We start from the raw sequence: 17,104 nt of genomic DNA on the forward strand, positions 1-17,104 counted from the left end.
GCCACGGCTCATGGGATTAAATAATTGTCAATTGTTAATACGAGAACGGCACAACTATAGCAGAGTCATGCGAGCTTGCAATGCTATTTAGCCTCAACATCGCCTCCCCCCTCTTCCTAGTCCTTGCAGCAGGAAATGCTGGCTGGAGATACCGCAATAATCTGAATCTGAATCAATTTGTATCCAAATTTATCCCATTGTTCAGCGTTGGAGGTAATGGCGACCAAATGAAAGCAGAGAATCTGATATCTTAATTTAATGTTTTACAGAAGGCTGGTTAGAAAAAGTGGTCTTATCTACATACATGTAGAAGCTTATATAGTAAAGTACAGCGCCACACTATGACACTACGGATGGGTTAGGAACTATTACATACATTGACATAGCTAACAGCTTATTGAGCACTTAAACTAGTACACAATAGTTTCGGTAGATGTCACCTTTACATATCATAGGACGATTGAGAGACTTAATCTGTCTAGATTAGGTAAGTAGGTACTTAGGTATGCTAATACCTACTTATCTGCTACTTGTTAAGATAGGTCTTAACATTTTGCCACCCCTTGAAATAGTTAATGTTTTATGAGTAACATTAGGTATTTCAAAGAATAGGCTTTATACATTTTACCTATCAGTAAGGATGGGCAGAGTTCTTTGTTACGAGTTATAGTTAGGTAATTACTTAAATTTTAATTAGATCTGTGCCCATTCTTATAAATGAAACAACAATAGGAAATGATTTTTATTTTAAATAGGGAGTAGGTATTCTAATTATGTACATAGGTACTAGGTAAGTAAGGTAATTTAGGTACTTAATTATACTTATTAGACACTTAGTTATAATTATTTGAACTTTACATTAGGTTGGTACTGTTGGTAGGTATTTACTACTTATATGACTTCACCCGAAGTAGGTAATGGACAAATGTTATTGAACGCGCGTTGGATGTCCCCTCTGGCGGTTCGGATGACGGCCACCCTGGTGACGCCATCCCGGCCCGGCTGCGTCGCGACGATCTTGCCCAGCCTCCACCGGCAGGGCGGCAGACGCTCGTCTCGTACCAGGACGACGGTGTCGACTGCGAGGCTTGGGCCGCGCGCGCTCCTCCACTTCGTGCGTTCCTGCAGCGTTCCGATGTAGTCACGTGACCAGCGCCGCCAGAAGTCCTGCGTGATTTGTTGCAAAAGTTGATAGTGAGTTAATCGGTTCTTTGGTACATGGTTATAATCTTCGTCCGGAAGTGAATTTGGTGCTTTTCCAATTAAAAAGTGAGCTGGCGTAAGGACAGGATAGTCAGGATTTGAACTAGGTAAGGGACATAGTGGCCTAGAATTTACCATAGATTCTACCTGATATAGGATTGATACAAATTGTTCGTAAGTTAACAAAGATAACCCTAACACTCTTTTTAAATGATATTTGGTAAGTTTTATACTAGATTCCCATAGGGACCCCATATGAGGTGTATAGACAGGAATAAAACTCCATTTTATGCCCTCGTCTGCGCAATGAGATACTAGCTCGCTCGAGCTGTCCTGTAGGTATTTTTGTAAATCTTTTAGCTCGTTACTAGCCCCATGAAAGGTTGTTGAATTGTCACTCACCAACTCCTTCGGTTTACCTCTCCTGGCGATGAATCGTCGCAGCGCCGCCAGGAAATTGGCTGACTCGAGCCCTGTAATTAATTCGAGATGAATTGCCTTTGTTGCAAAACAAATAAACACTGCTATATAGCACTTAGAGACCTTGTAACCACGCCCTGTCCTATCTCTAATGTTATAAGGTCCTCCATAATCGATACCCGTGATAGCAAAGGGGGGGGAAGGATTTACCCTTGAGGGGGGTAAGTTTCCCATTATAGGGTTAGTAGTCTTTGGATTTGCTCTAAAACACGGAACGCATTTATTTACAATTTTCGAGGCTAACATCCTACCTTTTGTTGGCCAGATGCGCTCGCGAATAGTTGAAAGTAATAACTGAGGGCCAGCGTGCAGAGTACGTATATGTGCGTTTGCCATCAGTAGTTTGGTAAGCGCGTGCTCGTGACTTAATATTAAAGGATGTTTTTTTTCATATGCATAATGCGAAAGACCGATTCGTCCGCCTACGCGAACGAGTCCGTCCTTCATGAATGGGTGTAAAGATAATATTTTTGATTTGTTAAGAACCGGTTTATTGTTTTGCAATAATTTATATTCGTGTGGGAATGATTCCATTTGTGCATGTCTAATTAATGCGTGATCCGATTTTTTTAATTCTTCTACGGACAATGGTCCTGATAATTTATTATTTGGATTAATTGTTCGAGTTTTATTTTTTGTATTATATATAAATCGAAGTATGTATGCTAATACATGAATAAGTGTTTTATCGCTTGACCACCTGTGGAAAAGATATTGTATCGTGTCGTTAGATTCTGTGCTAATAGCCAAGGTGAGAGTTATGTTTACGTCGCTCTCGGCCTCGGGTGCATGATTTAGTGACTCAGAATCGTGGGTCGGCCATGTGTCCGGACTTTGGGTCAACCACGCCGGCCCAGACCACCATAACTGGTTGGTTTCCAGCTTGCCTGGTGCTACCCCTCGGGACAAAAGGTCGGCGGGGTTATCCTCCGAGCGGACCCATGACCACTCGTGCTTGTTTGTAAGTGATAATACTTTTGTGACTCTGTTACTAACAAAACAAGTTAATCTAGGGTTACTATTTTTTATCCAACATAATGTTATTTTTGAATCTGACCACAGGTTGATTCCGGAAACGTCACATTTTAATGCTCGTTTTATTTTGTCGACATGTGTCGCGAGCAGTAAACTGGAACAAAGTTCCAAATTTGGAATAGTTTGGGGTTGTATTGGACTTATTTTTGATTTTGAGTAAAGTAGGTGAACTTGTACGTTTCCTACTCTATCGCTTGATCGTATATAGATGGCAGCGCCATAGGCTTTAATACTACTGTCACAGAACCCATGAATTTGTATCGTTACATAATTGGGTATGACTGTACATCTCGAAATTTTCAATTGGTTTAATAAAAACAAGTCTCGATAGAATGTGTTCCATTCTTGGATCAAGTCTTGTGTCAATTCGGTATCCCAATCTAATTGAGCCTTAAATAATTTTTGAATAAATATTTTGGCTACTACAATTACTGGTCCCGTCAAGCCTAGGGGGTCGAAAATGGACGAAATTACCCCTAGTACCTTTCTTTTGGTGATTGGGTGTGAAATTTGGTTTTCTTTAATGGTATACATAAGCTCATCTGAGTCACTAGACCACGCTAAACCCAGGACCTTATGTGTTTTATCTCCAAATTCGGTTGTGTGTGTGTTTTGGTGTGTGTGTGTTTCGCTCACCCGTTTTATGATGACTTCGGAATTGGACTTCCATTTCCGCAGCGTGAAGTTGGCTCCCCGCAGGATCTCGTTCACCTGTGATGCAGTTTCAGCTACCTGATTCTCGTCGTCGCCGCCGGCGATAAAATCGTCCATGTAGAACTGGTTCGCTATGGCCTCTGCAGCTGCTGGAAATGTGTGTTGGTTTTCGTTTGACAATTGTAACAAACATCTGGTTGCAATATGTGGTGCTGACTTTAAGCCGAAACTTAATGTGGTCAGCATATAAATTTGGAGTCGTTGGTGAGTATTTTCCCGCCAAAATATGCATTGTAGGTATTGTTGATTTGGTTTAACATAAATACATCTGTACATTTTTTGTATGTCAGCGTTAATAACATATTGGTATTTTCGGAATCGTAGAAGTATATTTATGAGTTCGTCCTGTATTATTGAGCCTTTGTATTGGATATCATTCAAAGAAATGCCGTTATCAGTTCTGCATGAGCAGTCGAAAACAATTCGAATAGGGGTTGAGGGGGAGTCGCGAAAAACAGCTTGGTGGGGTAGAAAATTACATGGGCCATCATAATTATCTTGTAATTGAATCATATGGCCAGCTTGTTCGAACTCGCGCATGAAATTCACATATTTATCTTTAAATTCGGGGTTCCGCTCGAACTTGGATTCTAATGTTTTGAACCTCCGATATGCTATGTGCCTAGATTGACCTAACTTGGTAGGTGGCTGCTTTAATGGAAGTTCTATTTCGAAATTACCCTCAGAGTTGTGAGTGTGAGTTTTCAGAAATATATCCTCACATTGTTTTTCATCATAGGGTAAATTTGGTGCGGAACCCTCCTCTATTTCCCAAAACTTTTTTAATTGAGTTTCTACTGTAACTTTACATTGAATGGCAGACTCGGTTTTTTTTTGTACGGAACCCGTGACTATCCATCCTAATCGCGAGCGTCTCAGAACCGGTAATCCGGGCCCGAGCTTGTATTTACCGGTAAGAAGTAAATCAAAGAATATCTCCCCACCGATAAGCAAATCTACATCTTGAGCTAAGTTAAACTCGTCATCAGCTAATTTATAACGCGACGGAATGTGCCAACGTTGCACGTTTGGTATTAAAATGTTGGTAGTACAAATTATAGGCGTAATAAAACAGGACAAATTCGTTGTAAAGGTTCCGTCTAAGGAATGCAATGTTACGTCACACGATTCTAAAAGGCTAGACACTTTTTCATTGAAACCTATGACATTTAAGGCAAGTTGTTCCTTGTTTAATTGTAACTTTTTGGCCGCGTTTTCGGTAATGAAATTTTCTTGCGAGCCATTGTCTAAAAATGCCTTCATTTTATGCACATTGTTATGCTTATCCCTAACGAGCACTTGGGCTGTTGTAAGGAAAACTGACCTATTTCGCGCATTGTTTATTTGTTTTTCGATTAAAGTGTTATTCGACAAGGTAGTCTCGATTTGACTAGAACTCGGTTGTTCGTCGATTAACGTTGATATTGGTAATCGCGTTGGTACGGGGTTACTACCTACATGAGTGTTGGTATTTGGTTTGTGTAGTAACGTATGATGCTTGCCCTTACATACTCGACATGTACTGGCCCTGCAGTTTGTTAAGACATGCGTTCCGGACAAACAATTAAAGCATAATCGTAATTTATTCACGGCTCGGATGCGCGCGATAACGTTTAATGCACTAAACTTTGGACACTGATTAATATAATGCGTACTCGAACAATACGGACACTGGTTACATTTAAACTGTTTGGAGGTTACCTTGATAGGTTCGGACGTGGTTACCATGGCCTTCTTGGAAGTGCTGGGTGCGTCCGATGGTACTGCTGGGCTGGTCGCTTCCAGCCGGTCAGCTCGGTTCTTTAGGAAGGTTTTGAAATCCTGCAACGAAGGCAATTTTCTCAAATCAACACTGTTTTCCCACTTTGATTGCAATCGACTGTCTAACTTTTTAACTAACATGTGAATAATTGCGAGATCCCAATTTTCGGTAGGTACATTTAATGAGCGCAAAGATCTCAAATGTTTGGAAATATTATCGCACAGACCTCTTAGACCCGAAGGAGTTGACGGTACCGGTTCCACGTCGAACAAGGCTCGCATGTGGTTGGTGACTAAACGTTTAGGATTATTATAACGTTCACAAAGCATCTGCCACGCGAGCATGTACGCGTCCTCGGAGAAATCGAGCGAACTAATTACCTCAAGTGCGCCGTCTTGTAAACAACTGCGTAGGTACTTATATTTTACGATCGGTGCTAAGCTAGCTTGGTTGACTAGGGCATCAAATGTGTCTCGAAATTGCAGCCACTGTGTTAGGTCTCCGTCGAAGCTAGGGAGGCTAATTTCGGGATATTTTATCGACTCACCGAGGGGTTGCTGCGGCGGGGCTTGCGGACTATGGTCATTTGGTGTTGAATCGGTATCTACCTTCGCCAGCAGCTTGCCCTTAGCGCTAAGTCGGTAAAATGTGTCCTCAAATGACATACGCTCGGCCTCGTGGGCTTCGATGTCCCCTTCGTCGCTGCACAGTGTCTCGATCCGGTCCTGTATCTCAGAGAAATCATTGTATAACTTTGGTAATTGTTCTAGTCTTAAGCTTATGTCTACAATTATTTCGGCCGTCAATGCACTTGAGTCGATTCTTTCTATAAATTTATTAAATACAGTTAATTTTCGCTTACAGACACCTCGTCTATTTTTTAACTGCCTAATTTCTAACTCTTCTAGAGTGTTTTTGGAAGTTTCTAACATGATTAAGAACGATTACAATTTACAATTTGTAGGAAATAAATCGATTACAATTAAATTTGGTAGGGAGATTTGGTAGATAGGTTAGGGAATGCCAGCTCACTTGCCTTCTCGATTGATGCTCGTGCGCGTGGCGTAGCTTGGTGATTGCCCTCGCTTGGGCGCTCCTTCTGCCTCTGGTGTGGTACCACCCACGTGGTCCCTTTGGTACTTGCGGTAGCCGTTCCCTGCTGCGGCTGCGGTGCCACGCACGTGGTCCCGCTTTGGTGGCTCGGTCGGCGCCTGTCGCGTTGGCTCAGGCCGCTCGATCGAGTGGTGTGGTCGCCTCCTAGTCACCTCTTCAGCTTCTTCAGGTCGGCGGAGCCCCACGCGGTTGCTGCCTACGTGGTAACGTTGCTCTCCCGGCCTAAATCAGGATACGCGGCGATTCCTCGACGTACCGGCTCGCAAATTTTACTAAATTTACTAGCGATTCGCTTTAAAGTACTGAGATTAACCGCGATTTAAACTAGGGGTCACCATTATGTTCAGCGTTGGAGGTAATGGCGACCAAATGAAAGCAGAGAATCTGATATCTTAATTTAATGTTTTACAGAAGGCTGGTTAGAAAAAGTGGTCTTATCTACATACATGTAGAAGCTTATATAGTAAAGTACAGCGCCACACTATGACACTACGGATGGGTTAGGAACTATTACATACATTGACATAGCTAACAGCTTATTGAGCACTTAAACTAGTACACAATAGTTTCGGTAGATGTCACCTTTACATATCATAGGACGATTGAGAGACTTAATCTGTCTAGATTAGGTAAGTAGGTACTTAGGTATGCTAATACCTACTTATCTGCTACTTGTTAAGATAGGTCTTAACACCCATCAATTCACAATGAAATATTTTCCTTTATCCGTGATTGCCCGTTTCTCCCCTACGCAGCTCACCTCATGTTTTCGTCATTGTGTAAAGATTTCGATCATTCGCATTAAATATACGAGTTCAACCTATGGTTTTAAGTTATCGTGCATGTGAAAACGCATCTGTTGTATATGATTTGTATGTGATATGTGTCGTTTCGCTCTGCGATTGGCGAACGTTTGAAGAGGTAAGGTTATATACATTATGCATTGCTGCAGCGCGAATTGTCATATTATAATAAATACATATGCGTCGCATTTCAGTGCAGGGTTGCCGTTTATGTTAACCCAACTGAGTACATAATAGGGTTATGATTTTACAAATAATGTATACATTATTGTATGTTTGATTGTGAGCGGTAATTCGTGTAACATCTTTAAAAAAATTCAAACCTCGGCTCTTAATACGTAATAACTTTGGACTGCGAAAAATAATTTGATATTTTTTACCAAACATCGTGAGGAAACTTGCATACATCTCCGAAGTAATTCAAAGGTGTGTTAAATCCCCAATCCCCACAGGCTAACGTGAGAGTTATAGCCCAAGCCCTCTAGTACATATATTCATATATTTATATTTATTGTATTTGGTATATATTCTATTCTATTCTATTCTACAATGAGGCCCTTATATATATATGGCCCTTTATATTCAGCAAGGTCCCTCACCATCACCAGCTATCATGTGGGACTCATGAGAGTTGGTGATGGTGAGGGTGAAAAATCTTAGTACATTTTTTTTGCGGTATCTTAAGTCAGGGCCACCCCACACTAACGCTCTTTTAAGGGTCTCCGGCAAGCTTGGTTCTCCATACAAATGTAGTTCCGGTTTAAAACGACTAGCTAGATTGCTCTCAAGCTTTGTACTTACAATAGGATAAGGTATATCTATGTCTGTAATTAGTTTATGTAGCTTCAGATACCATAGTAAAAAAAATACATCGAATTAGAGTTTTTCATACAAAACTTGTTTTTGCTCTATTTCGTTTGTTCTATAAACTGGAGCTATATAAACTAATTTCAGACCTAGATGTAACTCATGTCGTTGTATGTGCAAAGTTTCATTACAATCCAAAACATTGTTTTAAAATGAAAACGGAACTCCGTTTGTATGGAAAGGTGAAATTCGGCCGAGCTCTTAAGCGTCAGCGCGATAGAAAATAGCGTCGCTGCGCAGATGCGCCAACGTTGCGTCGAGTAGCAGCCATAGAGTTGACTAGATGCCGACGCTAGTGTGGGGTCTCTCTCTCACACAAGATGAAATAACATGAAATTTGACATGAACATAATATCTATGTCTGGTACTAGTTTTCGTTGCTAGAAATTGTAATTAAAAAATTGAAGTTTTACTTACTTACAAACCTCTACTCGCTCTATTTTCAGAGTTAATGAGGTAAAACGTTAAACTCCACGCGATCGCCACATCTTCCGTTGCATATTCCGCGCGGCGCGCCATATCTTCTGTTCCCTTCTAATTTCCTGGCTTTACATGCAGCTTGCGGCATTCAGGCTTAAGATGCGGGCTGTTTCAATAAACTGTTTGCGTTTGTTACTTAATAAGTTTCATTTGTCTACTGCTGGCGATATAATTCTATGCACTTTACCTAATTTCTAGCGGAAATACCTTTACTCGTATTTATGCTTCTTTACTGAAAACACTTTGCAAGCAGCTTTTTGCTATAAATAGACGTTTACATACAGACTGAGCGAGTTTAATTTACATGAAGCTGTACCTAACATAAAAACATTTCGAGACCGGAGCAATTTAGGCTGTTTCACGATGGTCCATACATTAGTTTAAATTTATTCGATTTCAACTTAGACCGCTGTTACAATTTTGTCAAAAGTTTATACATATTTGATATTCAAAGTTAAAATACCACCTGCACTGCATTCACCTTTTTCTATGCTGCGTTACCAGATGCAATGCAATTATTGTGATTTCCCCTGAGTCTTCAGGCAGAACTGTCCGTAGGCTATTTATTTCCTTCAATTGTGACATATGTTACAGATGTATGTATTCCTGGATAAGCACTAGATGATATTTGCCTAAATGACTTTTATCGTAATATGTAAAACAGTTTCTTTAAAACACTAATAAAGTTATAAAAAATAGACAGTAAAATAAAAATCTGACTATTAATTACTATAACCTTACATTTTATTATATATTTGTTATATTATATATTACATTACATATGATCCCGGATGCTTCTAGTGCCACGTCAATACTACTCTTTTCATCACACTTGCTCGAAAAAGATCTTATTTCATGCAGGTGTACTGAAGGACAAAGGCCTATATTGTTCCCGCGGGAGTTATGGTTTCTGAAAAAAAAAAGATCTCACAGTTATAGCTTTTTTAAATTATTATAACATAAGAGATACACGAAGAAAAGTCTGCAGAGAATTTGATAGCACACCCAGTGCCAGTGTTATTTATACGTCATAATTTCATACAAGTTTGATTTGACGTTTAAAATAACACCTGCACTGCGTGTGCTGTCAAAATCTATGCAGACTTTTTTTGGTTTAACTTTAATTTATACGAACCAAGTAGGTTTAAATGAGTTTTACTATGAAATTAATGACGTTTATAAATTATTTTTGTTGTTTATGCTTAAAAATATTTAATTTAATTAATTTAATAGCCGTTTAAAATATTTTCACACAATTTCTTAATTGCGGCTGAATGTCGATGGGTTTTAGGCATCGAAGGCCTAGCTTCGATGCCTAAACTGCCAAAAAATTTCAATATGGTCGACGAACGTTCGAAATGTCACGGTATTTAAGAATGATTTCCCTCAAAATTTAGTTTTTTTCTTTGCAAGAGTGATGAAAAACATTGTGTGTAACTCCGGGGGTAAGAATATTGTTACTCGAGTTCTGCGGTTGTCGTGAATATATCGACTCGTACAATATTTCAATTACCGTTATACATACATGCGATAGAAAATGTAAACACAATAGTAGATTGTGTAACAAGGGAGCAAAATGATATATTTTTACGTGGGCATACCTTGAATCCAGAACGAAGCGAAGGATTCTATAATTGAATCCTGAGCGTAGCGAGCCAAGTATGCTACGCCCAACACTGAAATAATTTTGCTACACGTGACACATACTGCTTTTCACATCACCTATGAGGTAATTATGATGTGTAAAAATATTATTTAAGCTAAAAAAAAGTGCAAAAAAAGTAACAATAGTGTCCTAAAACAGAAAAGTGTTACTTTGGTCCTTCCTATCTTAGGTGTAAAGATGCAATCGCGGTGTATGTACAATTCGGCCAAGCGTGAGTCCAATTATTACACCGAGGGTTATATGCCACGGAGCAAGACGGCGTATATTGGGATAATTTTTTTGAACGGGTATCGTATCTGACTATCTGTCTAAGCACCACTTGCACCATTCTACTATCCCGGGGTTAACCAGTTAAACCTGGAGTTACCATTGTTACCAGTACAATTTGACACTGGGTTAACGGTTTAACCGCTTAACCCCGAGTTAGTGCGATGGTGCAAGTGGGCCTATAAGGGCCACTTAAGTATAATAAGTAATAAAAATACGGTAAAAACATATTTTTTTAATTTTATTTTAATTAATGCCAACCAAAAGAGATTTGAAGAAACTGTCATACATTTTTAACTTGTCATAGATGAACCATAAGTCTTAGCTGTAAGGTTCACGTTCGTTTAATAGTGCGTACATATCGATATGTGACGCCCACCGTTTTATCTACCTATATATACGAGCGATAAACGCCATGTGTATTTGAGATAACTCTTAATGGACATTGTTCTAATGGTCATACTAGTTTTTGACAGTTACTGTGAACGGCTGTGGAATTTTCTTCGTGCCGAGGTTTTAAATTTAAATTTTATTGTATGGAAAGTTTCACAGTTGACTTGTGACGTTAATCAGTCCGCTAATAGTGGTTGGTGCAACTTGCCCTTAGGGTAGTTTAGTGTTATTGTAATTACTAATTACATAAATTACTAAACTATTGTGTAGTGCAGTGCAGGAGTCTCGAAACTAGGGCTTCATACAATCCTGCACGTTAATAAGAGGCCAAGACATAGTAGTCAGCTTTCGCCTCTTGCATTGGTGCAGTGTAACTGCAGGGTGGTGTAAGGTTTGTAAAAAGGAATGCATAGGGTTTTAAGGGTAACGTGTATGTGACACCCCTAGGGCTGCAAGCATGAAGCATCCGTAAGTAGGATTGTATTGTTGTAATAAAGCAACACTATTGTGGAATGATTTGTATTGGATTCGCTTGACGTAAATTAACTCGTTAATTTCCATGTTTTAGTTATTCTTTCTCTAGAATTCTAGGACTTAACGAGAACCTAACGAGGTTCACACGTTTTTAACGGGGCAGTGTGATACATATTTACATTAAATAATTTATTTTATGCCGACAGAATACAGGCAAAAATGCCAGTCGACACTAAAACTTATTTTTATTTCGTTTCTATATCCTCACCCGCAAGCTTCGCTGAAAATCGACGCCACTTGGTAAAAAGTGCGTTAAAAAGTACACCAAACCATCCAAAACAGTACCTTATTAAGACTGAGTGAACGTATAAATTTGATTGTCAATAGAACTGCAACTCAAGTGCCCTCTACGTCACTCAACAGAGCACTTACTAGACGGTATATATGTCGCAGGCATTTTGTAAAAATCCGCCGTTTACAAAGTGCGCGGTCATTTCATAAACGCAAAGCGGTTTGCAAATTGCCTAAGGCAATTTGTAAAAAGTCGGCATTATGTAAAATACCTTATGGCATAAACGGCGCCGTTTTGCATTTTGCCGCGGCATTTTTAGTTTTAATTTACCACGCGTGGCTTTGCACATCAAAACTATGAAAAACGCGGGGGTGTCCATCAAATCTCAAATCAAAACATTTGCTTCACAACTTAACTAGACGGGCTCTTATTTCTGCTCATCAGACCTACTTACCTAACCTTTTTTCCCCAGAGTGTAATGTTTTCACGGACGCCACACTAAATTAATAGATAGGTAGGTTAGGTTAGCCTCAGTCTAGTTAAGTTATAGAGTTTAAGTATTTTTTAAGCTATGGTCACCGTAAGGAAACCCACAAACGTTTGACGTTGACGCTATTAAGCGCACTAACAAATTGCCTTTTCTCAAACATGCTATGTAATATTGATATTACGTTCTTTATATTAGGCTGGGAAGTATCACGACTCCGGCGCGGCTAGACGAGGGGCCTGTAATGAAATTTCATACAAAGTTGCAGGCCTAGGCCGGGAAGTGGCTCTTTTTTAATTTCCACATCACATATATTTGTGACACAGCATCATGGCATTCAGCCAAAAAAAAACAATATTTGCTTATGGTTCGGAATGACATTCTGCCCCTTAAAAAAAAACAATAAACGATAATTAATATATTTTGCAGTTTTATTTGTATCGAATTTACAAAAAATATATAAATAAAACATTATTAACAAATTCCAATAATATTGAATTGCAAATTTACCTACAAATACAGATTTAAAATATAGTTGGTCAAACCAGTTTGTCAGTAAATAAGAACAAAAAAACTATACTCATCCTTTTCTTTTGGGTGCTAGTACCAGTGTAAGACAAAGATAGTATGATTATCTCTGTCTATGTTTGAAATGAGACAGTCCTTTGACAAAGTATATTTCATTTAAATATTAGCGGTAAAAATGTCTACTCAAACACGCGTTGGTGTTTTTTAAATCGTTTTGGAGGTAAAGTTGAACATTTTTCATTGTGTATCTGTAATTCTATTTTATTGGATTTATTGTGCGTTGTTTATTGTGTTATTTAATATGAGTTCCGACGAAAATATTAAATGAATACCTGTTAATTATACTCCATGTTTAAGGCGACGATGTATGTAAAGCATAATATCAACATAAAAAACGATGTAATCTTAGTTATGTGGCTAAAACTACAGTCAGAAGGACGCAAGGCGAAAAATCAAAGATACATAAATATACCTTTGAACATTTGTGTAATAAATTGATTAACTACATGTGTAAAATATACGACACGTGTGATAAAGATAGGTACAGGTGGTAGTTATATTTTGTGCCTAGTTTACTTTTAGTTTCTTTAGAATTAAAACTTTGATTTCGTGAAGATTTCTTTATTTATTTCATTGCATGTTTGAGAAAAGCACTATACATACATCGGCGTGAAAAGGGGTTGTCGGCCTCATAACTATCCGGCCTCACTACGTTCGGCCGTATATATGCATTCGGCCGGCAACCCCTTACTTCCCGGCCTCTGTAGTAATGTACTATTGGCAATTTTTAAACCACTTCGCTTTTACGAAATGACAATTCGCGTCAGCTGCTCGTTGGCGCTCCCATGTAGAGATCCCAGTATTATGTTTTCGTATGTCCGGATGTTCTCCATTACAGGTCGCAATTCTCAACTGATTCTCGTGAAATTTCGTAACCAGATTCTATGATTAAATTGTTTTTTTTTTTCTATCCGGTTTTTGGAATTTTTTTCAAAATGACGGAGTCGTGATAGCTCGCGCCTAAACAAATAGTCGTATCGATATCATAAGAGTTTTCTTTTTGAGACATGTTTACAGAGTAAATGGCAAAAAATGTAGCAATTTTTTATCGCTGTTTTAGGCGGTATTTAGATATTTAGGTTAGGTTTTACTCCAGAATAAATAGCCAAATTTCGTCAGTTTAGCTAAGAGCTATCATGGTGCAGTTTGCTCACTTATGAATTAGGAAGGTCCCTGGTTCTATTCCCAGTAATTGTATGTTGAGACATCTTTTTGGTAAAAAAATTTTAGACAAAATTCGTATTCGTCAAAGATAGATATCTCCGTAATAGATGGATACAGTCTAAGGAAAAAACGTGCCTCGAAAATCACGAAAGGTTGATTCTCGATCAGAGGGCGCCACTAGTTTTGGCCTAGTCTCGTATAGAGGGCGTTGACGGTTCCGTTTGTTATTTATAATTTTAACGCATATCAATGAAAGAACATGGGTCAAAATCATACAAAAATAATTAATGCAAATAAAAAAATCATTTATCCATATTTAAATACATTTTAACGTATTTTTATAAATCTTCATTTTTAGTTTTAAAGTATGTCGATAGATGGCAGTGAATTTACAGCGGTTACAAAATTTACTATGACAGTACCGCTCTATCTAATTATATCCTCATTGGTATTCGTATTCGTAATTTCGAATTTCGAACGCTGTAAAGAGTTCGAAACGTCGGGATGCATTATAAATTCAATATACGCGATATAATCCGTTTTCATAGCTTTATTTCAGAATTCGTATTGTCTTTTTTTTTTATGGAAAATTCCATAGCTTTTTTTTAACTACTTTTAGCTATGACCTTTACAACTTTTAAAGGCTGCTACATTGGTGACTACGAAAAATTCTATGATCGAACCAACCGATCAAAAACCGCAATGTAACGAAACTCGTCTGCGTGTTCTTCCACCTTATAAATGAGTCTTCATTCAGTTCAATTGCAAATTATTCATACTCCTATCTGTTCCTACTCATATCTGTACTCCTAGCACTCTTAGTGTTGTGTTCCTGCCGGTGAGTAAGGTTGCCAGAGCTCAACGAGGGAGAGGAGTGTTAGGGTCGGCAACGCGCATGTAACTCCTTTGGAGTTGCAGGCGTACATAGGCTACGGAGACTGCTTGACATCAGGCGGGCCGTATGCTTGTTTGCCACCGACGTAGTATAAAAAAAAAGTGAATTGGTTTTAAACTGTAAACTTACATTGAGTCCAATAAATAAATTACAAATAAATTATTGAGTGTCAGGGGTACAAATGAATTTAGGGCAGAATACAACTGAATAGTAAGCAAACAATTATTGTTCTACAAGCGAAATAGCTTATTACTTACGAAAACGGGACTTAATCGCGTATAATTTAGTTTTAAAATTACCTCCGACGTTTCGAGAACGGTATTGTCCCCGTGGTCTCGAAGAAGATTGGGGAGAATGTATAAAAATCGTGAATGTTAAAAATAGCTCTCATTTAAATGGCTCGCGATCTTCATAAACCCTGTACGTAGTCTGTAAGTGCTAATCTTTATCTCATACCTTATTCATTGTTATGGTGATCTCAAAGGCACATGAGTATTGGATCCCCTATATAAAGCGGGTACAGTAGCCGAACGTTCAGGCGACCCTCACAACGCACGGGAGGCGCAGCTCCATCAACTCCATCTTCTAACCATGGAGGATCAGGCACCATGTTAGGTATTCCATTATACTCTGAACTTGGTTGTGGCTTTAAAGATACAATTCTTATCTTATTTTCATTTTTCCAAGTTTTGAGGTTAGCAATTATACTTACTTTTTAATTTTTTCATACTATTTAATTCCCATTTTGCTTCACAATAGAAGGCACCGTCGCTTTACGTGTTTCAAAGGAAATAAAATACTTAGAAATAAAGATATCGACCTAAAAATGTTTGCCTAGTGTGTAATCTGAAAATACACAATTTTTGTTTTCTTTGTTTCTTAATGTGCGCTGCGGTAATAAGACCAAAACTCGCCATTTATATATTTCAATTTTATGATTAACAATTATCGAACTTAACATCAAATACTCATTACAGTAAACCTGGACATACTCCGCTGTCTCCGCTGGGTAAACTATTTAAAGTCAAAGACTTAAATATTATACCTACACTTCATCATATTCGAACCGATCTGTATGTTCCAAATAATTCCAATTTTCTCTTTCGATTGTATTGATTTTTAAATATATAAATTAAGTAAGTATTTGTAGTAAACACTCCTAAAAATAAAGGAGAGGAGGTTTACTGTGAACTTTTACCCTTTTACTATGTATACCAGTCCTAATATTTAGTATAAACTATAATCTGAAATTTTTGCAGCTTGTTTCGCAAAGGCGTTCGAGCGAACGCTGCCCCGCTCGATGGCTTCTTCGGTCGTGGGGGAGCTGAGCGCCGCGCCGTCCATGACTGGGTCCCTCACGGACAACCTCCCTCCCTGCCCGCCCCCCATGCAGCTGATGCACGTTCTCGAAGTCACTGTGGAAATCAAAGAGACCGATGCTAAGGTAACTAGCGTAGCCCAGACGTGGGCTGAGAATCGTATTAACCATGATTGTATTAAACGCGTTTTTGCTTTGCTTATCTGTAGTCGACTAAGCATTGTTTATTTCAATATTTATCAGGGCACATACAGCCACGTACCTAAAGAACGTCTGGGCTTCAAACTGCGCGGCGGCATCGACAAGCAGGTCACCATCAACGTCCAGCAGGTCACCAGCAGCTCCCAGCCGGTCCAGGTCGAGGGAGACGAGTTCCAGGTGAATCTACATTTTAAGACACAGCAGATACTCAAGGATACAAGTCACCAGCAGCTCCCAGCCGGTCCAGGTCGAGGGAGACGAGTTCCAGGTGAATCTACATTTTAAGACACAGCAGATACTCAAGGATACAAGTCACCAGCAGCTCCCAGCCGGTCCGGGTGTAGGGAGTGATTTCTAGGTGAAAAGGTTTTTTTAAAATTTTGGTACTCAATTGTCGTTGAGCTCTTTGTAGGTTTAAAATTGTCCAATAGTACATTTTACAACTAGTGTGAAAAGAATGTCTTTTTACCAATAGTACCGAGGTATCTTGCCACGAGCTGAAAGCGAGTGGCAAGACTCGGTACGAGTGGTAAAAAGACATTTCACACGTGTTGTAAACGACGTTTTTTAATACAATTGCGAAAAAATAATAAATTAATATATCATTAGTAGAATCATACCACCAAACCGAACCAAAACCAAAAGTACCTATACAGCCCGCGATACTTGAGCTGCCGCAGCCCGCGATACCTTCATACTCGTGCGCGCCCCGGCCGCGGCCGCCGCGGGCCCGGCGCGGGTTGCTCAACGACACCGAGGAGTAACGAGTGAGGCCCTGGTACCTGCTCCGCGCTAAATTACATTTTAACTGCGTTTCGAAAGTATAGTTTGGAACTAAAAAGTAAAAAGCACTAGTTCGAGAAATTGAGCTTCTCGCACGCTACGCAGCCACAAAAAGTACC

At 39.1% G+C, this 17,104-nt stretch overlaps 2 protein-coding genes across 16 annotated transcripts in view; one reads left to right on the forward strand and one right to left on the reverse strand.

Annotated features, from left to right (window-relative positions):
• The window catches only part of LOC134753792 (uncharacterized), a 102,678-nt gene that overhangs the window by 48,032 nt on the left and 37,542 nt on the right, over positions 1-17,104 (forward strand). Inside the window, exons 22-23 of the mRNA XM_063689733.1 lie at positions 15,943-16,127; positions 16,245-16,379. Coding sequence (XP_063545803.1) covers positions 15,943-16,127; positions 16,245-16,379 — 320 coding nt within the window. The remainder of the gene's footprint in view (positions 1-15,942; positions 16,128-16,244; positions 16,380-17,104) is intronic.
• Positions 733-6,887, reverse strand: LOC134754004 (uncharacterized). Of its 15 annotated transcripts, none has more exons than XM_063690060.1 (4): positions 5,742-6,887; positions 5,134-5,253; positions 1,606-1,676; positions 733-1,167 (listed from the first exon to the last, which is right to left on the reverse strand). In XM_063690060.1, the coding sequence occupies exons 1-4, from the start codon at positions 5,778-5,780 to the stop codon at positions 888-890; spliced, it is 510 nt and encodes a 169-aa protein (XP_063546130.1). In that variant the 5' UTR covers positions 5,781-6,887; the 3' UTR covers positions 733-887. The 15 variants fall into 15 exon arrangements, 14 of the variants coding, with proteins under 14 accessions (XP_063546130.1, XP_063546132.1, XP_063546124.1 ...); XM_063690062.1 differs by lacking the exon at positions 5,742-6,887 and adding an exon at positions 5,421-5,730 and having other exon boundaries at positions 3,355-5,253; XR_010128862.1 differs by lacking the exon at positions 5,742-6,887 and adding an exon at positions 5,421-5,735 and having other exon boundaries at positions 733-1,676; positions 5,158-5,253.

Source organism: Cydia strobilella, chromosome Z (genome assembly GCF_947568885.1).
Source record: "Cydia strobilella chromosome Z, ilCydStro3.1, whole genome shotgun sequence".
Lineage (NCBI taxonomy): Eukaryota > Metazoa > Arthropoda > Insecta > Lepidoptera > Tortricidae > Cydia > Cydia strobilella.